We start from the raw sequence: 26,542 nt of genomic DNA, 5'->3' as shown, positions 1-26,542 counted from the left end.
TCAGATATGGACATATCGATGCAATAGTGTAGGAACCAATCACAGGTAAGAAACATCTAAGCCTATGCAATGGTATAATTAAATTTCTTTATATTTTCCCTTTTCAGCTATGGACATACCAATGGAAGACTGTTGGAACCAATCACAGGTAAGCATACAACAAAACCTGCAAATAATAATTGTTCTTTACTCTTACTCATTTCAGATAGCATGCACCTATACAGATACAAATCTAACTAAACAAAGGTAAGGTACATTTGGTTTGCGTTTTCTCTACAGGTATGTGTTTGAATAATCTTAAATATTTGTTGTAAATTATGATAATGTGTAAGGTGGCATTATCTTTGTATTGTAAGCTTTTCTCTGCAGATATGTGTGTTATATACTGTAATTAAGTGTAGCTAAGAACGTAGAGGTTTAAGTTTCAGTGCATTTCAAATAAAGTTAAATATGTGTTGTAAATTATTATCTATAATGTGTAAGGTGGCATTATATCTTGGTATTGTAAGCTTTTCCTGCAGGTATGTGTGTTGCTAAGATAACTGAATTAAGTGTAGCTAAGAACGTAGAGGTTTAAGTTTCAGTGCATTAAAAAAATGTTAAACATGTGTTGTAAATTATTATCTATAATGTGTAAGGTGGCATTATCTTAGTATTGTAAGATTTCCCTGCAGGTCGTGTGTAGTTAGGAAATATAAGTGTAGTTAAGAATAGAGGTTTAAGTTTTCAATGCATTTCAAATCAGGTTACTTTTTGTAAATTCATTTTAAGGTGGCATTATATCTTAGTAAGTTTGTGTGTAACTAAGATATATTATGTGTAGCTAGCTAAGAATATCTTTTCAGATAAGGACATACCGATGCAATACTGTTTGAACCAATCACAGGTAAGAAACATCATAGCCTATGCAATGGTATAATAAATGTCTTGATATTTTCCCTTTTCAGATATGGCATACCAATGCAAGGCTGTTGGAACCAATCACAGGTAAGAAATATCAAGTCTATGCAATGGTATAATAAATGTCTTTATTTTTTTCTTCTTTTCAGATATGGACATACCGATGCAAGGCTGTTGGAACCAATCACAGGTAAGAAATATCAAGTCTATGCAATGGTATAATTAAATTTCTTTAAACTTTCTCATTTCAGATATGCACATACTGATGCAAGACTGTTGGAACCAATCACAGGTAAGAAACATCAAAACCGAAGCAATAGTATAATTAAATTTCTTTATATTTTCCCTTTTCAGGTATGGACATAATGATGCAAGGCAGTTGCAACCAATCACAGGTAAGAAACATCATAGCCTATGGAATGGTATAATAAATGTCTTGATATTTTCCCATTTCAGATATGGACATACCAATGCAAGGCTGTTGGAACCAATCACAGGTAAGAAATATCAAGTCTATGCAATGGTATAATTAAATTTTTTCATATTTTCCCTTTTCAGATATGGATATATCGATGCAAGACTGTAGGAACCAATCACAGGTAAGAAACACCAAAGCCTATGCAATGGTATAATTAAATTTCTTTATATTTTCCCTTTTCAGATATGGGCATACCAATGCAAGACAGGTGGAACCAATCACAGGTAAGAAATATCAACGGCTATGCAATGATATACTAAATGTCTTTATATTTTTCCTTTTCAGATATGGATATACCAATGCAAGACTGTTGCAACCAATTACAGGTAAGAAACATCAAAGATGTATTGGTAAAATCAAATGTTTTCATGTTTTCCCTTTTCAGATATGGACATACCAATGCAAGACTGTTGGAACCAATCACAGGTAAGAAATATCAAAGGCTATGCAATGGTATAATTAAATTTTTTTATATTTTCCCTTTTCAGATAGGGACATACCAATGCAAGGCTGTTGGAACCAATCACAGGTAAGAAATATCAAGTCTAAGCAATGGTATAAATAAATTTCTTCATATTTTCATTTTTCAGATATGGACATACCACTTCAAGACTGTTGGAACCAATCACAGGTAAGAAACATCAAAGCCTATGCAATGGTATAATTACATTTCTTTATATTTTCCCTTTTCAGATATGGACATACCGATGCAAGGCTGTTGGAACCAATCACAGGTAAGAAATATCAAAGCCTATGCAATGGTATAATAATTTTCTTTAAACTTCCTCATTTCAGATATGCACATACCACTTCAAGACTGTTGGAACCAATCACAGGTAAGAAACATCAAAGCCTATGCAATGGTATAATTACATTTCTTTATATTTTCTGTTTTCAGATATACATACAGATGAAAGACTGTTGGAACAAATCACAGGTAAGAAACATCAAAATCTATACAATTGTATAATAAATTTCTTTATATTTTCCCTTTTCAGATATGGACATACCAATGCAAGGCTGTTGGAACCAATCACAGGTAAGAAATATCAAAGCCTATGCATGGTATAATTAAATTTCTTTTTTTCCCTTTTCAGATATGGACATACTGATGCAAGGCTGTTGGAACCAATCACAGGTAAGAAACATCAAATATGTAATGGTATAATTAAATTTCTTTATATTTTTCGTTTTCAGATATGGACATACCAATGCAAGACTGTTGTAACCAATCACAGGTAAGAAACATCAAAGACTATGCAATGGTACAATACTTTCTCATTTCAGATAGTACCTATTGACATACCTATGCAACTGTTGGAACCAGTCACAGGTAAGCATACAACACCACCTGTACATAATCATTGTTCTTTTACCATTACTCATTTCAGATAGATTATATGCACCTACTGTACAGATACAAATCTAAACACAGATATATTTTGTTTGCGTTTCCTCTGCAGGTATGTGTGTAAAAATGTAAAGGTTTAAGTTTCAGTGCATTTCAAATAATTTAAATTTTGTAAATTAGTATATATAATGTGTAAGGTGGCATTATATCTTGGTATTGTAAGCTTTTCCTGCAGGTATGTTTGTTGTTAAGGTATAGTGTATTAAGTGTAGCTAAGAACGTAGAGGTTTAAGTTTTAATGCACTTCAAATCAGGTTATTTTTATTAAATTCATTATCTTGGTATAATAAATGTTCACTGCAGGTTGTGTTGTAGCTAATAATCTACAGGTTTAAGTTGAAATGCACTTCAAATCAGGTTATTTTTAGTAAATTCATTATCTTGGTATAATAAATGTTCACTGCAGGTTGTGTGTAGCTAAGAATCTACAGGTTTAAGTTGCAATGCACTTCAAATCAGGTTATTTTTAGTAAATTCATTATCTTGGTATAAAAAATGTTCACTGCAGGTTGTGTGTAGCTAAGAATCTACAGGTTTAAGTTGAAATGCACTTCAAATCAGGTTATTTTTATTAAATTTATTATCTTGGTATAAAAAATGTTCACTGCAGGTTTGTGTAGCTAAGAATCTACAGGTTTAAGTTGAAATGCACTTCAAATCAGGTTATTTTTATTAAATTTATTATCTTGGTATAAAAAATGTTCACTGCAGGTTTGTGTAGCTAAGAATCTACAGGTTTAAGTTGTAATGCACTTCAAATCAGGTTATTTTTAGTAAATTCATTATCTTGATATATAAAAAATGTTCACTGCAGGTTGTGTGTAGGCTAGAATCTACAGGTTTAAGTTGAAATGCACTTCAAATCAGGTTATTTTTATTAAATTTATTATCTTGGTATAAAAAATGTTCACTGCAGGTTTGTGTAGCTAAGAATCTACAGGTTTAAGTTGTAATGCACTTCAAATCAGGTTATTTTTAGTAAATTCATTATCTTGATATATAAAAAATGTTCACTGCAGGTTGTGTGTAGGCTAGAATCTACAGGTTTAAGTTGAAATGCACTTCAAATCAGGTTATTTTAGTAAATTCATTATCTTGGTATAAAAAATTTTCACTGCAGGTTGTGTGTAGCTAAGAATCTACAGGTTTAAGTTGAAATGCACTTCAAATCAGGTTATTTTAGTAAATTCATTATCTTGGTATAAAAAATATTCACTGCAGGTTGTGTGTAGCTAAGAATCTACAGGTTTAAGTTGAAATGCACTTAAATCAGTTTTTTTTAGTAAATATTCTATATAATGTGTAAGGTGGCATTATATCTTGGTATTCAGGTTGTGTGTGTTGCTAAGAATATACAGGTTTAGTTTTAATGCATTTTATATTAGGTTATTTTTTGGGGGAAATGTGAAAGATAACATTGATATTGTAAGTTTTCCCTACTGGTGACTATAGTTTTTCTTAAGCAGGTTTCAACATTTATAGGATACTTCATAGTAGGTGGCATAGCAGATTATATCCGGACCAGCCCGTCTAACAGATATACATGTGTGGTACCTGGATAGTGGATGCAGAAAAAACAGGAAGATACAGTTTTTGACATGGAACCAACCACAGGTAAGTCCTCGCTGTGATCATCAACCTTGACGTGGTAGCGAGGCTTGCGTGTTTCCAATATGGAAGCCAGACTAATGATGATCTCAATTGTATAATATAATACATTTACATAAATCATGAATGATTCCAGAAAACTTTCAAGTTAAAATAACGATTGTGAGGCATTTGATAAATAAGCAAACTTAAACCTTAAAATGTCTTGACATGTTTCGAGATGTTCTAATGATGAGAATAGTTTCTCGAAACATGTCAAGACATTTTAAGGCAGTTTGCCTATTTATTAGTTATTTTAATAAATTTACAAATATTATAAATGTGGTGTTTCTTATAATGAAATTACAGAATGATCTATTATTATTGATAATACGTTGGAAAAGTTTTTAATTTATTTCATTTTCATAGTTAATTCATACTAAAACATGAGTTCCATTTGGAACCAGAGAACACACACACAGTCATTCACCTAATCTTTAGCTGGCAAAATGTATTATATTTAACACAAGCACATTTTTGTAAGCATTTAACCAACTACAAACCAGAATTTAAAAACACTAATCTGATTGGTCATAATTTTTGACTCCCTAGATTGATAAAAGTTATATGTACCAATGATTTTGATTCAATAAGTTATATAATGGTTTGGGTACGAAACTAAACACATAAAAAAAATAAACTTTTTAAATTTCCAATCTTCCTTTCACACATTAATATTGAAAAGGATATGTTTAAGTAAACAAAAATAAAAAAAAACAGATTAAAATGTTCTATAGTAGAAGATTGATTTAAAACATAAATTTAAGAAAATAATTATGCAAGAAGCAAACGTAAGCTTGTCCACCAATACCCTTTGGCTCGAGATGCAAAAATCCCTTGCAAATTATAAAACTACTAATGCTTGGTTATTACTAAGAGACACAATGCAAGCGCTTTGACCAATCACAAGCTATGGATCATCTAAACTGTCGCTTGTGATTGGTCAACTTGCTTGCATTGTGTCTATGTCTTGTAGGCCTACTGACCCTGTAAATGCAATACTTGCATTGCACCTTTTATTACATGATGGCAAACTTCTATTAAATAATAAAATGCACATTAACATTGAATTGTTGTTGTTTCCGCACAGCTGCAACTCTTTATCTATACCTTCCCTACAAAAACCACGCTATGCCCACTTGAATTACAGTAAGATATTTAATCGGTTTAGTTGAATGCAATAATTCTAAACGAGTAATTAACAAGTTCACATTGGGGAATAGGTATAAAAATATGTATACAGTCAACGCTCCCAATATCGGACTACTCTCTAAAAACCGGAAATTCTCCCTAATAGTAAAACAGACTTTTCTTTCCTAAATTCCTTTTTACCATTAAACAAATTAAAAAAATCAGTTATATTAGGCCAGTTTAAAGGTGTCCAGTATTGGGAGAGTTGATTGTACATACTGCTGTATTGATAACATTCAGAATAGAATAAAATGTGTTAAAAGTTAATTGAAATTATTATAATAAAACCAGATTATTGGATTTGGGCGAGGAGGGATTATCCTTAACAACATCTATCCCCTTGGATCGACGTAAACTTAAGGCTATGATTAAAATTATTACAATCTAAACTAAATTACATTTTAAAAAAACCTATAGTATATACAAAAATAAAAATACATATTTAAAAAAATAAAATACTGTAATACTAAAAACCTTTGAAAGCCATGAGATAAAAATTAATCATTGATTAACGACGTCTATTAGATATCAGATTGTAAAATATTACTGTCCTCTTGAGATGTGGAAATTGATGGAGACCACACCCTCCATGTTTCAGACTGAGGTGTACATTGTACTGTATAAGAGGTTCACTGCCTAAAAAAATGACTATATCAAACAACAAAGCACGTACACCCTGGATAGTAATAACACTTCATATTAGGGTCCTTAGCGTGTGATTGACTCACCTTTCTTCGAAATCCGTCCTAAGTTAAGCTAGGATGTATTGTATTATTCATATTGTTGATCTAAAAACAGACAATGTTTATATTCCAAGGTAACTATCTTCTCACTTATTTGAGAATATACAATATTTTATTTTTATATAGCGCTTATAAGCAAGCTCTCAATGCGCTGCACATTAGTACCCCGGTCATTTTTTGGATCAAACATGTATGAAAACATACTCCCATAATAATGCAGCTATAGTCATCAGCGCAATCTACATGCTTATGAAAATCTGGGTAAAGTTTTATACATTGTTTTTAAATAAAATATACACAATCATTATGTATAAAATTAGATACAACAACTTTATGTACAAACACATGTTTCCTGTTATTTTCTCATTTCACAATCCATACACACTCGTTTGTTTCCGTGAATGTCTGACCTGTCTTGGAAAGTACTCACGTGTGACAAAATAAACAATGAAGTTTCCATTATTTGTTAACTAAACCATAGTTATGATAACCCCTTGCTTAGTATGGATGTTGGTTCATGTATTGCAAAATAAGAAAACTAAATATTAAGATCTGTCTACACTATCAAACTAGTTTGACAAAAAAGTGTGATGTGTCCAAATATTGTAGTGATATGACATCATCATGTCCATATTATTGGCACATCACATTTTTTTGTCACATAAAGTTTGATAGTGTAGATAGAGCTTTAATCATTGAGTGCATTGCAACGATAACAAGTAAAATTCAATTAAAACTTGGTCTTAATCTAGGAGTGTGCATATAAATGTATACCTAATTCCTTCCTAAGTTTCTTTTTACAAAAATAGAATTTTCAGTGTATTTGTTTAGTCGGAGTCTCCGTCTGAGAGGTATTCATCGTCCTCGTTATCTGTGTAAAAAAAAAATAATAATACATTTTTGTTTTTCTATTTAAGGCATAATGTATTTAATTTGTCCTCAAGCTTAACTAAGAAACTGAAGAAATTCGGACTACTGGCCCTCCATGGACTCCACGGCACCCAGCGGTGCAGCGCCTACCAACAACAAACCGGGAGACGATCCCCTACTCTTTGTGAATAGTGTACCAAGTTCTTTAATGTGCACTATGTATATGAAACCAACGGCTTTATGACACATCCAAAGGACGAATTTCAATTTCAACCACATTCAACAATTATAAAATAGGAGAATGCATAGCTTGTCATATCAGGAATGTTATTTCTGATATTATTGTTATTATTTAATACAAAATACACTTACTTGTTGAAACAGGTTGTACAAGAACTGCTACTTCTGGTTTGGAAGCAAGATCATACGCAAGTTTTCCATCTTTGTTTTTAATATTTGAACGTGCACTCTTTGATAATAATAGTTTAACAGCTTCTGGGAATCCTTTCCAGGCAGCAGAGTGAAGAGGTGTGTCGCCTAATTTGTTCTGAAATTAAATTGTATTTCATCTTTGTATTAATAGAATATTAACTATTATGTTTTATTTTGTCACTATCAAACAAGTGTGACAAAAAAGGTGATGTGCCAAATATGGTAGCGATATGATGATCATCAAACTGTTTATACTTTAGTATTGTTTTATTTTGTCTTGCTTATGTAAGGATATGATGACCTCAGAAGTGAAACATTGACACTCTTAAGCCCTGTCTACACTATCAAACTAGTTTGTGATATGCCTAAATATGGTAGTGATATGCCATTGCACTTTTTTGTCACATAGTATTTGATAGTAAAAACAGAGCTTAAGTTTATTTTCTTATTTTCAGCACTTATCCAGAGCAGAACATTTGTGTTAAATATTAATTTTTGTATAATTATACTCACAGGTACATTGACTGAAATATTAGCTTTGGAGAGAAGAACCTTCATACAGTCAATATGACCTCCAGCTGCAGCCCAATGTAAGGCCGTTGACCCTGACTTGTCAAGACCATTAACAGATACCTACAAATATAATACAGGTAATAATAAAAACTGTAGCATGTACTTGTATTTTAATAAGTTTAACTCATGTTTTGGACTACAACTTAAATTTAAAAACATTTAAGTTAGAGAAAAAATTTTTTGAGTATTAATATTAGTCCTGCATGGATATTTTTCTATGCCGGGCGGAGCTGCCTAGGTGCCTCCCAGCGTAAACACATTAGTCAGTGCCGAGCGGAGCTGCCTCCCAGCGTAAACCCTAGTATAACTTACTTCATTTGAAAGACATTCCTGCAAAAAATCTAGGTTCCCCCGCTTGGCAGCCTCATGAAGTGGGTTAGAAACGGATTCCATACTCATTTCCACTGGAAAATAAAAATGTTATGTTAATAGCTATCAATAATATACTATGAAAATACAATGTGATTCCTATCTAGATATTCATACACATATCTAGATATGCATACGCATATGTATGGCCCCTGGGATTAAAAGTTAAACCTTTTGTTTTAAATTTCAACAAGAAACTTATTCACCTAAAACATACATTTTTATTACATAAAACAAAAGAAATTTGAAAATATTTTATTCTAGAACCATAGTATAAACCATTTATGCTGTCTTTGATAAAAATAATATTAACATCATTTCATTAAGTATTTCATTTTCATTTCAAGAACATTAATTAATTTTAATAATGGCAAAATTAAATAATATACATTAAAAATAATTAAGACATTATTGAGGATCCTGTAAATGAAGAAAATCATTTGATTAGACATATGAGAACATTATTTTTATCAAACACAGCATAAATGGTTATTTTTAGATTTCTTTTGTTTTATGTAGGAAAGATATAATGCCGATCGTTATCGTCCTAGGGTAAATGGGCCTGAATACAGTACTCTTATGAAATGCAAATACAGAGTAAATCATCTCATAGACCTATAAATTAATAGATCCATAATCATATTATGAAACAAACTAAACTAAGTACTTTATAATGTGAAACAAAGTGATGCAATAAATTTGTTTACAAAGACTTATAAAGGGACAAAAGGAAAGCTTTGTGGAATTCATGATTTGTTTGCATGATTTCCTATGACCACCAGGATGTTTATTGTGTTTATGTGGCTTTCTATGCTTTTCTTTATTTAATTTAATGAAGGTATTTTTTTGGGAATTTATTCCTTTATGTCATAATACCTTTTATTTAAATTTCTTTTTAGGTTACAATATTTCTTTTTTTTTGTATAATTTCTTTTCAGGCTACAATACTTTTGTTTATTTCTTCACTGCAAACCATAATTATCGAAACTTGTTCAAGTAGAAACTAATTTCAAAATGATTGGTTTAAAAAACATAAATTGATTTAGGAACGATGTTAAAATGAGTATACTGCAGTTACTGAGTGCATATAGTGTACTTACCATAATTACTAGGGATTAGTCCAGTTTTCTTGCCACTCCTTGCCTTCCACCAACTGTCATTGCTCTATAGAATCAATAGATAGAAATTAAATGTGACAGTGTATACAATAATAACATTTATAGGACTAGAAATATTTAAAACATTCAAAATATAAAATGAAACCATTAACTGAAATATATCCAGGCAATTAAATGTTAATTTTTATTTAACATTGGAAGTGACTGTATGAACCTTTTTAATACGTTGTTAGGATATTGTGTCATGTGAAAAGATTACATTGCTGTTCGTCTTATTCTTGCGCATAAATAACTAATAATTAATATACAAATATATGCGTTTGTTTTCTACCTAGATATTCATACAAATATGACCAAAGGCAGAATAGATTATGTTATCCTATAGTTCTACTTTTGATGTATATTGATCTATATATAGTAGTTCATTACCGTCCTAGTGTAAATGGGCCTTAATACAGTACTCTGTATGTATTTTTAATGAAATGCAATAATTAATATACAAATATATGCGTTTGGGGAGTTTAAAACGTTCCCATGGACAAACATTGAGTGTTTTAGGAAGGAATAGAGTAATGGTTTAACACGTTTATTATACAGTAATACACTGTAGATATCAAATCAAATTTAATTTAAATGACAAAGTGACAATTTTACCTACCATATCTAAGATATATAGAATGTCACCCTCATCAAATGACAATTCATCATTCTAAAAAGAAGTTACAATAATTAATTAATAAATTATTTATGTAAATAAAATACATACAGTACATCAGAACCCCAATTAAGAGGGGACACTCTTGTTAGCCAAAGTATTCCTTTGTTGAATAGGGGTTGGATCTAGTAGTGTTAAAACACATTGTCCCTTTGTTTACATGAGAAAGTGTCTCCTGGGGGTATGTTAAAAAAGAGGGGTTGTCCTGCATTATCTTAAAATGGTTCATAACAATGATGTAACCTTTGTAGTGTAAGTGGATACCTCCCTCATAAATGACAGCCATTCAAACATTAGCAGTCGTAATGTTTAAATACAAAAGATGAAAATTAATTAATTGGAAAGATTAACTGAAGGATTAACTTACGAATTGCGCTTCATATGCATAAAGAGCTCTAAAAACTTTAACTTGACCTGAAAAATAATGATATGTGGTGTTATATTATTGTATCAGGGTAGCTTTTATAATTTGATGATCTGTACAACCAAACAAAGTTCTTGTTTCACCTACCAGGTTTTGGAGTTGGTTTTGGTGGAGCGGGCCTGGCTGGTTGAGACATTCTGTATGTAATGTTGTTCTATACCTGAAATATAATACATAATACATTTTTCAAATAAATTGTATTCAATTTAAAATGTTACTTTTTCCATCAGAATACAGAATAGTTTTTGCTATTTCAGACATGAATAAAAACTGTCACTAGTCATATGCTACTGCCACCAACACCTTGCTATGCCTAGGTGTTGACCTCGTCACCTTCCTTTGGTGACGCCTATCTGAACCTATTAGTATTACAATACAATACTAAACCTACCTACTATGCATGAAGATACAGAGCCAGGGGCCTAGCTATATTGCAGTTTAAAACAACAAATTTTATGGTGAATTCCAAGTCAGTAAAGTTTAGTTACATTATATTAGCCAATATTGTCTAATGAATTTACTTACTTGGGGCTGCTTTAAAAACGAAAATACTTTGTACTCACCTACTGTTCTTCTCTCTTCTTCTTCTTCGAAATGTTTCCCCTGGTTTTTGTTTTTATTGTAATTTACTTCCGGGATCGATTTGAAAGGCTTCCGCAACATTGTGGATGTGAGAGGGCGCTAACTTATAAATAATTGTTTTCCTTCTGCTGCTGTTTGTATGTTGTATGGTGGTTTCGATGATGTAGTTTCCGTTTTTTCTGCCGTTTTAAGATTTTATTTATAGGTTTAACAACATAATACAGAGGTATGATTAATATATTATATTTGTGTTTGTACTTTATATATTAGTAATAATAATGTTTATAAATTGGTACATATATTTATATAGAAATGAAAGCAAATTGGTGTAAACTAGCCTAGCCTCTAGACTAGGCCTACTCTACTACTAGTACTACTACTGTACTACTACTAGAGTAGTTTATACTGTTAGTAGTAGGTTAGTAAGGTAAGGTTAGTGCTAGGTAGGAAAAGGGTAAACCTAGCTAGGCTAGTAGTAGTACAGTAGTAGGCCCTATCTACCAGACCTACTGTAAGTGTAGGGCCTAGAGCATAGTTACACAGTAAGAGTAGTAGCCTAGTTGATTTTCAGACGCACAGTGAAACTACTAGTACTGTATAATATAATAATAGTACATTTATTTCCTTGTTGTCTATCTGCAAATTCCCATCTTTTTAAATTAAAAGATTTGAGTTTTACTGTGTTTGTACAGTATAGTATTGTAGCCACATATTTGATCATTCCTTTTTTTTTTAAATAAAAAATGTAAAAGAAGAAATTTTATTTTATCCACTGACTCTTCCCAAACATACCAAATTAAATTTAAAATATCATTAGAAAGATTTGTCTACATTTGGGACAAAACCGAAATTCTGTGTTTGTTTTCTCTTTGGGAGTCTTTCAACTGTTTTTGATCAAATTATCATCATCATTTCATGTAAATTTTGCTGGCATCAGAACAATCAAGTATCTTTCATTTGGTCCAATGCCAGTTGACAGAAAATACAGGTATTAAACAATCTCGGTTTTCTCGGATAAGTACTATAAACCGTATGTCCAGTGTACACAGTTAGAACCTGTGTGCAGCACTTTAAAGAACCCAGTTCATCATTCGAGACAAGTAGAGGGTTACCCCAGTGAACTGTTTCCCCAGTGAACGGTTTCACAATATAGCCCCTGCATCAGGGGGAGTACCACCTATCTGATAGGACAGTCATTAATTTACTATTGGTAATCCTTGGCCACATTGCCTAAAGACAAATTAAAAAAAAAACTTTGTCTTCATTCTGTTTAAAGATGCTGTTTTCACTGCATTAATTTTATAACTTTCTGGGAAACCAGACATTGATTTTTCATAATACATACAGTTTTAATAATTAAATTTCAGAAACTGAACAGTTGCCAAGATACCTTTCATTATGGATTCAGTGCGATTTATAAAATGTGCAATATTATTATTGTTGATTATTGCGTTATGTCATATCAACAATTGTGAAGAGATAAAGATTACATTATTAAGCAGTAAGTATACATTATAGTTTTTGTCCTCCAAAACATAAAAATAAAGATCAATTTAAAATAAACATTGAATAGGTCATTTTGTAGTTTTATAAAATCCTCATCTTAGACCTTTTACCATTTTAACACATTCTTATAATGGTGTCAAATTATTTGTAAGAAGTAATGAAAAAAAAAAGAGTGGAAATTATAAAGGTGGGTTGTTTCCAAGACAAAAAAAAAAAAAATAGACAACTAATGTTATGTTTTCCAAACCCATCTGACCAGTAATGATACATAACCCTCTCAGTATTAATTACTATATTTTAAATAAACACTGTATTACTTGGACAATTGCCAACACTTCAATAATGTATAATGAGGATCAATACATTATTTACTATGCTATAGAAACTGTGCTATATAAACTGTGGAAAATAAATTTGTTTTAATTTCAGGTGACAAATATGATTTAAACATTGTTGAAGAGTCCAAAGCTTCACGGTACAAACTACTGGCTGACATAGATAATACATTATTTGTTGGAGGCAAAGATGTACTGAAATCAATTTTTATTCCAGACTGGAATTTAGAGTCTTCAGAAATTGTAAGTGTCTGCTTAGTTCTAGTACAAACAATGATGTACATTATGTTATAATGAAATATAATCATATTGTACATATTTTAGAAAATAATGTTTTAAAGATGTATGTCCCCCAAAACAAAGCAAAAATAAGATTAATTAAATCAGACTTTAGGTTATTTTGTAGTTTTAATAATCACTTCCATAGAAAAAAATAATGTTTTCACTTATAAAATGACAATATAAAGAGTTAAATTCAACCAAAAACTCATTGGCTGGCAGCCAATTTGATTATTTTTTGCTTTAAATCACAGTTTTTTCAGGTAAATATATTTTTTTTTCGATTCATTTTTTGCTCAAAGTGAATAACTATTGTGTAGACATTAAAATGGCATATTCAACAACAAAAATGTTAATTATTTTTTCAGGGGACAATACACTACAGTACATCTTTAAATAAATCTCTTTCAATTAAAAATAATAATATTCGTTCTTATATAGCGCTTATTGGACAAAGTGCTTCACGTTATTACCCCAGTCAATCGCATTTCTGTTTGTATGTGATTGTTAGAAGTGAGTAAATTTCTTTTAGGAGCAAAATGACACGACTTTTGAAGTATGTGAGCCGAAGAATGATATTGCCTGTTCTCGACAAAATAAAGAGGTATTATATATATCTTTCTTTTTTATTACTATCAATGTTAAACAATACAATAACAAATAGCAATAGATAATAATGAAATAATACAACAATACCATTAATAGATGATCTTGCAAGAAGAAATTTCTTGTCACGCAACACCCATAAACGAAAAAAAAAATGCATGTTTCAAATTTATTAATTACAATTGTAACATTACAAAAAAAGTCTGGTTTTTTAAGGCTTATTTCATGATGCTTGTTCTGCTTAACCACAGACGAAAAATAGGTGGGGTTATAATAAATGTAGTTTGTAAAGGTTTAGATTTTATTAAACAATAGAAAAAAAGTGTGATGTGCCTAAATATGGTGGTGATATGCCCAAATATGGTAGTGATATGACATCATCATGTCCATATATGGGCACATCACATAAAGTTTGATAGTGTAGACAGAGCTTAATGTTTTGTATTTGCTAAAATCCTTGTATTGCAATATTAAAAAAAAAAAAATAATGCTGATTCAATTGTCTGCAATGGTATTATTTGACCAAGTATGGGACACTTTTGACAAAAATTAAGGGGTGGGATTACATTAACAATGGATTTACCAAAGTGGGATTATACTCGAGCACCATTAGATTAAATACTTGATAATATACGGTATAAAGTTGTATTGCCATTGATTTGTTGCTATTAATATGAATGTTGTGTTGAAATACATTGGTTTTTTTTTCTATTAGGAAACATGTAATAATTACATCAGAGTGTTCAATGTTATGAACAGCTCCAGAATGTTTGTGTGTGGAAGTAATGCGCTCTACCCACGTTGCTATTACCTTGACTATAACATGACAGATGACAGGGTAAGCAATATTTAAAGATGTATTGTCCCCCAAAAACATCAAAAATGAAGATTAATAATAGAATATTAATATCGTAGAATATGTATTTATTTGCAACTGTAACTGTGGGTAAGTTATTAGTTAGTTAATTTTAGTGTAAATGTTAAATATGTATTGTCCCCCAAATAACATGAAAAATGAAGATTAATTAAATCAGATTTTGAATATGTTATTTTGTAGTTTTGATAAAAGTTAATCGCTTCCATAGAAAAAAAAACGGGAAAAAAACTGTTTTCAACCAAAAACCCATTGGCTTGCAGCCTGTTTAAAAAGCTGAAGTTTAAAAACTTGGTTCCCGCAGATGCAACGCAAAGATGAGTTGCAGCCCGGATGAGTTGGCCAATCACAAGTAACAGTTCGAATGATCCATCGCGTTTAATGTTGCACTTGCATCTTTGCATTGCGCCCTAATGGGACCCAAGCTTTAGCTACAAAATGTTTTAAAGAATTTTGGAAAAAAATTATTATTTTAAATTAATTAAAATAAAAATTATTTAAAAATCAATAAATTAAATAAGAATATCAAACATAACAACATAAGTGAAATTTATTTGGATATGTTTCACATTTTTTGCTACTTCTCCTAAAGCATTGTCTACACTATCAAACTAGTTGACCAAAAAAGTGTGATGTGCCCAAATATGGTAGTGATGTAGCCAAATATGGTAGTAATATCATCATGTCAATATATGGGCACATCACATTTTTTTGTCACATAAAGTTTGATAGTGTAGACAGAGCTTTAGAGGGGAAGCATGTAGCACCATGAGCAATGATCATTGGAATGGACATTATCATTCCTACCTGTAAATGTAAACAAGGTTCTGATTGCATTCATCTGATCCCTGTACACCTCCACTCCTTCTGCATATTGTAAGCATTCCTGTGAAGTATGTTAAAGAAGTATCTATCTCTTATTTAGTTTCAGATTGAAAAGGATATTAGCACTTTTGAATGTGGTGACACTTGGGATAAAAGAGACAACAACGGAGTAGATTTCACACCATTTAATTGGGATGGTGAAATGGTGCATTTATTTGCTAGTATGTTTATACTATTTTTACTGTATACTGTCACTTGATAGGTTTATTTCGTTATTTTAAAGGTACTATTGCATTATCATGTGTTGGTGAAATCATATATTGACTGATAGGTTTATTTCATTATTTTAAAGGTACTATTGCATTATCATGTGTTGGTGAAATCATATATTGACTGATTGGTTTCTTTCTTATAATATAGATAATGGTTCTCAGTTGTTTTCCGGTGGTTCAAGAAAAGTTGGACAAAGTGATTCTGTAATATGCCACATTACATTTGCTGACGGTTTTCCCTCTTCACGAATCTGTACAGCTATTGGATCTGAATTTCTTCGTGGTAATTTCTTAGCATTTCTTTTTTTGTTTCTTTAATTTTTTATAAAGTAGTATAATGATATTTTAAAATCAAAAGCAGAGAACAAAGTCAAGCCGTATATTAGTGGTTGACATAACCATCCCAAATTCGAGGGTTCAATCTTTACCTAGTGCCAGGATAGTAACCAACAATGGATTCTACTCCTGTCTACAAAAATGTGATGTATGGACATGATGATGTCATACCACTACCATATTTGGGTATATTACAACCATATTTGGACACATTTACTCTTTATCGTGATCCAGTTTATTCATTTATTATATTAGTTCCTTGTTTAACATCCGTCGTTATGGTAGTGTCTAGATAGATTTCCTTAACCTATAAAATCAGAAACAGATTTTTCCAGTTTTTGTCTGCAGTAACTCTCAAGCATATCTGTTAATTGTATTTGTTTTAATGAACAGAGGCAAGCTATGTTGGTAAACCAATTAAACACAGCGGCCACACCTACTTCTTCTTCCGTGAAGTTGCCGAAGAATATGCAGATTATGGAAAAATCATTTACTCAAGAGTTGGTCGTATTTGTGATGTAAGTATTGGATTCTGATTCGCCAATTTAATTATATTTCATGTTAGTGGACAATGTAATGTAATGCGACATTTATATATCGCTATTTCATGAAGATCAGAGCGCTGTGGACTTTAGATGTTACACCTTTTCAACAACATTCTTCTCCCCTGTCGTGTCATCGACAGCCAACTATGGCGCCATTACGTCTTTCCACGACAGTGTGTGTGTGTGTGAAATAGTACACCTGGGTAACCACCTACTCGTCTCGAAAAATGTACTAAGTTCTTTAAAGTGCACAAGAGCAATATGCATACACTGGACCTACGGTTTATAGTCCTTATCCGAGAAGACTTGTTCTACCACCAGAACTATGGAGCGAGTGAGCCACAAACCCTTGGCAATGTTATGGCTATGGATTACGGTTCCACTGTTTTAACCTCTCGGTCACTCACTCAATATGAAGATTTCATGTTGTTGTCTTATTATAGAGATGGAGAGAGAGTGGCTGATGGTGTTTATTTGAATCAAAAATAACAATTAAAAGCTTTTATAATAAGCTTTAATTGAGTGATAAAAAAAACAGTGTAATAACAATTATCAATATAAATTATTTGGAATACAGTGATCAAATTAGCGCACTTTGAACCCCCCCTCCCCCCTTTAAGCTCTGTCTACACTATCAAACTAGTTTGACAAAAGTGTTATGTGCCCAAATATGGTAGTTATTATGCTTAAATATGGTAGTGGTATTACATCATCAAGTCCATGTGCACATCACATTTTTTTGTCACATAAAGTTTGATAGTGTAAACAGAGCTTTAGAGAGTGCTTCCTCATTTAAAATTTTGATCTGCGTCTGGTATAATAAGGCTAACACTATTTTGATAGGATGATACTGGTGGCACATATGACAGTCTGGATGGTAAACTAATATCTTATATCAAAGCACGTCTAGATTGCTCAATCAATGGTGGATATGACACGTTCTTCTTCAATGAATTGAGTAAGTATCTTTTAGTTATACAGTAAAAATCATCAATTACAAACACCAAAATTTACGAATTCTCAATTCTAAACAAATATGGGTTGATGGGATGGGTTGAATCTTACAAATTAAAAAAGAATTGATTAATACGAAAATAATTCTTTTTCAGAGGATATATATCAATCGAGTGAGGATCCCGACATGATTTATGCTGTGTTTACCACGCCAAAGTAAGTCTGTGAGAAATAAAAGAAGAAATAAATGCCCATATATAAGCTGGATTGTAGGCTAAATTGTTCATACAGACACCTTGTATTCAGACCCATAGAGCCACAATGTAATGTAGCACCAAACATGAACAACAGGGCTAAGATAAACTGGTAACCCCCTATGATTACGAAAGATGCACTTGGTTTTTTAAAGTTTACATGGGTTGGTTGAATTTAACCATTTAGTTGGTCTTTTTACAATTGAATACACTAATTTTTTTTGCTACAGAAGTGATTAATTTTATTAAAACTGTGAAAAGACCTGAAGTCTTTTTTTTTTATTAATCTTCATTTTTTGGGGACAGTACATCTTTAATGCTCAAATTTTTTGTTTTATTTCCAGAGTTGGACTGCAGGAGTCCGCAGTATGCAGGTTTGACCTCGGTGAGATAGAAAGAATGATGAATGAAGACATGTTCCGAGGTCAAGATGATGTCACTGATCTCTGGCAACCAATCACTGATTTAGCCCACAGACCTGGCATAGTGAGTTTTTTAGTTTTATTATTTATGGTATTTATGGCAAATTAGGAAAATAGATCCGAAATAAGAATGCAAAAACATCATTATACATTCACAATATGTAATTGGTTTTTACAGTGTGAAACCCCAATTCCAGAATCATCTTATGCACGCTACTGGAAAGTAAACCTGATTTCCCCTTTCGTCAAGAATCGTCATGAGGTGGCAGGCACTCCAACACCCATGTTTATTTTACGAAATGCTATATATACAAGCATAGTTGTTGAGGATCGCTTATTAACAAATATGAAAGTCTACATACTTGGTACAGGTATGATGTTTATCTGTATTTACTGATGTATTCATATTTAATTTAAGTTATTAATATCAATGTGAAAATAGATTTTCTTTTGGCATTAGAAAATACAGTAAAAACACTAAAAATACACTCATCATACAAATCAGTTATAAATAAAAAAGATAACATTGCAAAAAAATTTAATATTTATTTATTGACAAAATAATACAAATATAATATTTGTCCAGCTAACTACTCACAATATAAAATCAGACTCTCGCTGAGATTGCCAAAGTTAAGTTGTTCAAAAACAAGATGAAGAAGATGATTGTTGTGTAGCATCCCATTTTCTTGTTTAATGTTATGTGTATACTTTAACAGGTGGGTTTGATATCAACCAATCAAAGCAGAAGTTGTTAATACATTGTCTGCCTATGTGTACATTTAAACCCTAAATTTAAGAAATTTAGTAAAGGCAGGCTTTATGAAATGACATTTTGACAATTTTTAGATTATAGGCAATTTACTGTTAATCTATATAGAAATTGATCAAATTAATTTGTAAATAAATCATTTTTCATAAAAAAAATTTTAGATGTATACAACTAGTGTTAGTAAATTTACTTTATTTATAAATATAGATCATATAAATATAGATCATATAAATATAGATCATATTCATTAGTAAACTAGAAAGCCACTCCGAGAGTGCATACCTCCGCGAGTGCATACCTCCGCCTACTGTAAAATTCTCCTACATAAGACTTCTCCGGTTAAAAAAAAATATATATATATTTGTGTGTGTCTTAATGCTGTTTGTGATTTAGGCTAAGTTCACTACAAGCATGTGTATGCGAGTTTGGTGTAATGGTTATGTAACAAGCCTTTCAATTAACAATAGCCTCAGTTGACTAACAATAGAACAGCAACGCGAAAATCAAACGAGTGAATTTGAAAAGAAAATAGGTTTTTTAAACTACTGGCATCAAAAAACGTGCACATTAAATCAAATTATGTTTTAAAATTACAAATCACAAATTATAACTCTTGCCTCTTGTACAAAAATGAAGTTTTTTGGACAAGTAGTTCTCGAGAAAATGCAATTTCAGTATACTTGTTACTTTAAGACTGCTCACCGGCTTTTGAAAAATTCTGTCTCATCTTTTAACACTAGCAGGTCTGAAAAGTATACTAAAAAGTGGTCCAGAATTGGGACAATGCTCCCAAAATTTTATGGAATGGTCCTTGACCACATATCTATCTGTATATTCATTTTGGTAAAGATCTTGTAATTACTTTTTGAGTAATCCTGCTAACAAACAAACAAACAAACACACGCTACCGATTACATATACCTCCTTGGCGGAGGTAAATAAATCATTTTCTGTGCTTAAAGTTGTAAACTATTACATTTATTTTCCTTATTATATTGAAATAGATAATAGTACAGTGTATATGGCCTATGAAAACACAAGCAGTGGTGAGGTGAAGATGTTCCACATGATTGATTTGAAAGAAACTGATGAGGTAGGCACATAGAGGTGTTATAACTAAAGCTCTGTCTACACTATCAAACTAGTTTGACAAAAAAAAGTGTGTTATGTGTTATTCAATGCCTTTTTTCTCTTTGTTTATTACCTAATTTAGGAACTGGATGAAGTGACAGACCTAACATTGCGTTATTATGATAATAACATTACCTTTGTATATGGCACAACTGATGGTCGGATATTTGGATTTCAATTGGCCAACTGCCCTCGTTACACTCAGATTGCGTGTACGTCAAACCCGTACTGTGAATGGAATGATGCCAAAATGCGTTGCATATCTATTTTTGGCAATGACACGTATGTTAATTTTATTTTACCTAACTTATGTTGTTAATAAAAGAACAGAATATCATTATGTATGAAGGAATGACTGACTCATTGAGTCATAGTGGCCTAGGTCGCCTTTGTTTTTCCTGACCTGTTTTTATTGTGTTTTCTTGGTCAAATAAATAAATGAATGAAATGAGAATTTCTTTTTAAAAATTAACTGAATAAATTTTGGATGGTAAAAGTTGACTTTTCACAATCCGCTTCTGCAGAAGAATTCATATAAGTTTTGAAATCTCTCATTATTATGTTTTTTGATATCAAAAACAACATGTATTAATAATGTGACCTTTTTTTTGTTTAGCCAAAAAGAAGATAATGAAGAAAAAGATTCCAACTATTTGCGTAAGTATTTAACAAAGCTTTTAAATTTACAATTGTTTTTTTCCAATCTGAACAATTGTTGGCTTATTGGGTTTGTTTACTTGTTTTGTCTGTAAGCATAAAAAAATAGTCTTCGCACGTAATAGCAGCCAGCTATATTTTAAAATTGTGATGACCGATGGACAAGCTAGGTGAGGTCAAGTGATGTGTCGTCTGGACTTAGAAACTGCCAAAACTGTCTCTGTGTATAGTAAGTGCTTCCCCGCACCATGAATAAAATTGACATAGTTAGGTCGTCACAAAGAAAAGCTATTGAAAGTAAACACTTCTCGCAAGCATAATCGATTGTTTATCGAATATTCACAAGTTTTTACAAAACATTTAAAAATAATTTTCTTATAATTTTAGCTATCACCACAAAAGTTATAGGCATGAACAATACTGTAGTGCTGAAATTTGCTGACAATTCTGCAACAACATGTTTGAAGCAAAATGATCAATCTTGTGTCTTTTACCTGGAGGCATCTGTGAAAAACAGCAACCAAGGCGAACCAACATGGAGTTTACGCCCTGATGTAGCAAGTGTTACAACTAGAAGTATTTCTGGTTCCTTTTCCAAATATTTCTATTTTAAGATTAATGTCGAAGTTGCTGACCTTGAAGAAGAAGATACCATTTTCACCTTCAAGTTTATGTCGTTGAATATTACATTTCAAGTTCAGCCCGATACTACTACTTTAGGTATTTACTTGTTTACTTGTTCCCACTATATGCAGGAGTTATAAAGACCCTTCTTGTGTGTGAATAATATCTTTTTGTACTGGGTGTGGTGTTTCAGACCAATTGGGGCTACGCATGCTCTAGCCCTCTTGTTAGGGATACTTTTCATCAGGGAATATAATATACAATCATTTGCGTTCACTTCGTAGCTTCAGCGCTAAGAAACCGCGACGTTTGTGCAATGTTTATTTTATTTCCAAACCCAACCAACAGCAAAAAGAAATTCGGCGGAGGGTAAATGCTATGTGATTAGCATTCCTAAAGAATTGAATTGTTGACAGTGGTTCCTATTGTAAATATTATCACAACTCCGGATAGTAGGAAATGTACTGCTGTAGTATTCATATAAACATACCTTTTAATTTTTCGAGACAATATCTGTAAAGTGTTATAAAATAGTGTAGTGCATTTGTTTTCATATTTCACTCTTTCATTTTTTACCATTTTTGCTCATTTCAAATTCTTTTTCAAATGAAATGTATTTAATTGACAGAACAACTGAATGTTAAATGTAACGGCAATGATGATAAGAAGTTTTGTGAAAAAATGAGTGATTATGATGAGAAGGTTGAAAAATATAGATACGATCTTAAAATATGGCCGCAAGACAATGCAGTGAGTATTAAAACCTGCAAAACATCATTTTGTTTTATAACACCTGGGGTATGTTGATATAGTTTGCGGGACACCACATATATTAGTTATAACACCTGAGATATGTTGATATAGTTTGCGGGACACCACGTATATTAGTTATAACACCTGGGTATGTTGATATAGTTTGCGGGACACCACGTATATTAGTTCTGAAAGAAGCTGTTGAGTTTCTCGATGTTCCTCAGGAGTGAGAAGGTTGTTCTTTCTATAACATAAAATTTAATTTAATTAATCCGCTACTTCCATTTTGAATCAATGTTGAAGACGATGCCATTCAAAATGGCTGTGCTCGGGGTTTGACCGTTTAGTAGAACAGTTATAATAGAAGGCGCAGACTACAGGTTAATGTTCAAATATATACTGCACAATATAATATAATATTTTTAAAAATTGCTAACTTTTCCGTACTGAATTCATAATTATATTTTTTCCCACAGGTAATCTGTCAATCCCGAATTTCAAGGCAGGAAAAGAGAGGAACTTTCTACTTTCCACGATCGGAAAAAGTGGAGGCCTGAGATTATATTTTCATTCAGTTTTATCATATTTCATAACATTCCTATTTAGAAAATTTCATTTTAAAATGTAATCAGTTGACATTTTGTTATCCATGTGCTGCTAATGGTTCACTTTGTAAACAATAATAATAATAATACGAATTTGTAATGGACCAATTCCAGCAGTAAGTGATCAAAGAAAGAAAAGAGTTTTCAAAGCAGATTTGAAGGCAATAGTAGAAGAACATGATCTAATAGAGTCAGGTAGGTCATTTCATAAGCGAGAGGCAGCAGAAGTAAAGGTGCTTGGGCCATTTTAGTGTTAAAAGTCGGAATGGAAAAGAAATTTTTTTAAGACGAGCGAAGGCGATGGTAAGATATGTGAAGAAGAAGAACAAATTATGCTATTGTTAGTTTACACTTTATATTACTGTAGAACCAATTCCGCCAATAATCTGGCACGATGATACAAATTAAATATACTCTTGCAATTTGACCATTGGTAGCACTTGGATTGCAGCAGAATTCAACTGTTACAAAATTTCTTTTGTATGCTGCCAACTAACTTTCTTGTCCAATCATAACTACATCTTTTATTTCCTCCTAACCAAATGTAAATTAATGTTTTCAAAAATGACATCAATTTCCCATAACACCACTATCTTATTCCAACTAATATCTGCATTTAAATTATTTCCTATGGTGCCGTCTTATGTAATCCTGCAATTAAATTAATGTCTTGTGTCACACTTGGCGTGCCATACCTGTCAAATGATGTCATAGTCCTATTCTACAGTATTTTATTTATTTTATATACTCGACACTAAATAACTGATCCATAAGTACAACTTTATAGGTCCATACAACGTTTCATTAATTTTTGTGTTTGACAGAAAGTTGTATAATATTTTTAAACCAGTTGGCATGCATGTTATATTTTAATTACATAGTGTTTGTGAAAATATGTGTATTGTGTGTAGTTTGGTCCAAAGGACATGTTCTACTGGTTTTTTTTTCAATTTTTTTTTTACTTTGTAGCTACTTTTCCAAGACAGTTCATGTTATGCTCAAAGTGAAATTTAATTCAGGATAGATGGCACAAAAATACTGTTGTTTGCAAGAGAAAAGGATATGAATCTAATTTGTAACTTTATACACTGTATTATGTTAGATGTATCACTTAATTAGTACCTTATCTTGCACTACAACCTATAAGAGGTTGTAAGCCAATCTCTTAAGCAGTTAATAGTTAAACAATTGTATTTGTCCATATACGAAGCTACTGTAAATAAACATTTTACTACCATAGCATGGTTCCCACAAAGCGATGGATATTCAAACTGCCGCTTGTTATTAATCAACACGCTTACGTTGCAGCTGGCGTCCTTATGATGCTTCCAAGTGCGAACCAAACTTATTCAAACCCCCTTCACTTGGCCATAACTTTTTGTTTATTGAAATCAAAGTTTTAGTAGCTTAAGCATTTCTATTAATTAAGTGATGTTGTTACAATGTGTGCTATTCTATTGTTTTATTATGTTATAAACAATATTAATTGAAAAAAAAAAAAAAAATTGAGAATTGAAGTTAAATATGTACTGTTTTTCCTTAAAGTTTAAACCCTGACTCAATATTATTACTGTTATTAACATTAATTTTTTGTTTTATATAATTTGAAAATTTATTTTACCAAAACCTATTAAATGGGTTTTTCATTAAAAGTGTGTTATATATAGTAGAACCACTATTAAGGGGACATCTTTGGGACCTAACAAAGCGTTTGCTGGAGTTGACCATAGTGTTAAGACATAATGAGTGAAGAAGAGTGAAATCTTCTCTGGTCCCTCATTCATTTCCCGGGAAACTGTACCTTTAATAAAGGTGTCTCAAAGAAGGCGTTCTACTAACTTATATATAGATGAATCAACTTTTTGTATTCATCAAATATTTTCTTATAATTTGTCTGATTTCAGAGAGAGTACAGCATCAATATAGAGATTAATTCATAACATGCATTTTCTTCACTAATCGTTTTTTTTTATATATTTCTAAAAAAAGAAATTTATCTATTGTGCAAATATCTTATTTATAACCAAAAATGATGTATCTTTGTAACTAATATGTTATTGGTTTAATTAATGTTAACATTATTAGATATTTTATTGTACCATTTGTGTAATTAAGTTGGTAAGTATTGTTTTTTTTCGATTGGAAAGTTTGGTGAACTGAGTTAGTTGCACCTTTCGTTAAAGATACTCAATACTCGGAATACAGTATACTGATTATTATTATTAACAACTAATTTTTGATACAAACTATATTGAATATAATAGAATATTATTACAAAATAATCATTTACTGCATGTATATAAAATCATAGTGAAAAGAGAAAAATCATAGAGACAAATAGTGTACTCAATTCGTGTTGTTCATCTGCACATGTTCCATTTGCATTGGATCAATGAGATTGTATTTATGAGCACTCTGCTGGATTTATGATGCAATATAATAAATATATTTGTGTAGGCCTAGTATAGGGTGTGAAAAGAGCACATACAATAGTAGGCTACTGCCAGAGTGTATACTGTAATGTATATATAGTAGGGCTAGAATTGAATGCAACATGTTCTTAGAATACGTAGTATAATCGAATAAGTTGTAAATATTATTTTTCTTGTATGTCTTTTATCCACTTTTGAATCAAACATTTTGCGATGAGAGATTATATTGCAATTTATTGAGGATTTGTTACCTAAAATGTCTTTAGTTTGTCAGTCAAAGAGTTGTATTCTGCAATGTTTAAAACGTCGCTCTCATATATTATTAGGAGAATACACAGGCCTACTTGTAGTAATAGTTTTATCATAATATAAATGTGTTTACGTCCATATGCATATTGTGAATGCACATTAATATGTCTGCTAATTTCATGCTTTCTGATCTTTTAGAAATTCAATATTTAACTGAGCTTTCATGTGTTGATCAGTCTAGTAAAATAGGGGATTCTTGAATGAATTTAAATTAGACAATGATAGCCTACACAGTTTAGTCACACTAGCAACTGTAGTCTGGGTTCCAGACGGAGTTTTGACTTAACATTAGTAATAAGATAAATATTTTGGCACATATGGCGTTTCATACGTATACTATTTGAGCTTGAAACTAGCCAGATTTTAGGTTCAGACTTGAACAACGAAAAGCCTCGAACTAAATACTAATTGTGGGTCGCCTCGCGATTGTAAATCGTTTTCAGTTTGGGCACTATTGGCAAAAGACATTCATGTTAAATCTCACTATACGTCTGTTACTGTAACAAAAAATTATAGATTATTATTATATATTTGCATTATTCAGAAAGTCATTTTATTTCTAACTGTAGAATACTGTATCTGTTTCAGTGCCTTAGAT

At 31.5% G+C, this 26,542-nt stretch overlaps 2 protein-coding genes across 2 annotated transcripts; one reads left to right on the top strand and one right to left on the bottom strand.

The window, feature by feature from the left end:
* Positions 1-5,575: 5,575 nt before the first annotated feature.
* LOC140062636 (osteoclast-stimulating factor 1-like) lies at positions 5,576-11,485 on the bottom strand. Its single transcript, XM_072108937.1, has 9 exons — positions 11,435-11,485; positions 10,959-11,031; positions 10,815-10,861; positions 10,391-10,441; positions 9,715-9,778; positions 8,558-8,649; positions 8,186-8,305; positions 7,613-7,787; positions 5,576-7,241 (listed from the first exon to the last, which is right to left on the bottom strand). The coding sequence occupies exons 2-9, from the start codon at positions 11,005-11,007 to the stop codon at positions 7,198-7,200; spliced, it is 642 nt and encodes a 213-aa protein (XP_071965038.1). The 5' UTR covers positions 11,008-11,031; positions 11,435-11,485; the 3' UTR covers positions 5,576-7,197.
* A 131-nt stretch (positions 11,486-11,616) lies between these two features.
* LOC140063253 (semaphorin-2A-like) lies at positions 11,617-26,472 on the top strand. Its single transcript, XM_072109779.1, has 18 exons — positions 11,617-11,679; positions 12,821-12,954; positions 13,389-13,537; positions 14,106-14,177; positions 14,895-15,017; positions 15,979-16,099; positions 16,299-16,433; positions 16,880-17,004; positions 17,875-17,989; positions 18,141-18,201; positions 18,584-18,725; positions 18,840-19,032; positions 20,438-20,526; positions 20,647-20,846; positions 21,181-21,221; positions 21,609-21,941; positions 22,474-22,595; positions 23,075-26,472. Exons 2-18 carry the CDS (start codon positions 12,852-12,854, stop codon positions 23,153-23,155), a joined length of 2,205 nt encoding a protein of 734 aa, XP_071965880.1. The 5' UTR covers positions 11,617-11,679; positions 12,821-12,851; the 3' UTR covers positions 23,156-26,472.
* Positions 26,473-26,542: the final 70 nt, after the last annotated feature.

Source organism: Antedon mediterranea, chromosome 11 (genome assembly GCF_964355755.1).
Source record: "Antedon mediterranea chromosome 11, ecAntMedi1.1, whole genome shotgun sequence".
In the NCBI taxonomy this organism is placed as follows: Eukaryota; Metazoa; Echinodermata; class Crinoidea; order Comatulida; family Antedonidae; genus Antedon; species Antedon mediterranea.
The sequence above is the reverse complement of the archived record's forward strand: the minus strand, read 5'-3'. Positions and strand labels throughout refer to the sequence as shown.

Coding starts and splice junctions, on each gene's coding strand:
- LOC140062636 (XM_072108937.1), bottom strand. CDS start 11,007: ATGTCTCAACCAGCCAGGCCCGCTCCACCAAAACCAACTCCAAAACCT. Junction 9,779..10,390: donor TTCTATATATCTTAGATATG/GTAGGTAAAATT, acceptor TTGATTCTATAG/AGCAATGACAGTTGGTGGAA. Junction 7,242..7,612: donor TGTACAACCTGTTTCAACAA/GTAAGTGTATTT, acceptor TTTTTTACACAG/ATAACGAGGACGATGAATAC.
- LOC140063253 (XM_072109779.1), top strand. CDS start 12,852: ATGGATTCAGTGCGATTTATAAAATGTGCAATATTATTATTGTTGATT. Junction 16,100..16,298: donor AATGGTGCATTTATTTGCTA/GTATGTTTATAC, acceptor CTTATAATATAG/ATAATGGTTCTCAGTTGTTT. Junction 22,596..23,074: donor TATGGCCGCAAGACAATGCA/GTGAGTATTAAA, acceptor TTTTTCCCACAG/GTAATCTGTCAATCCCGAAT.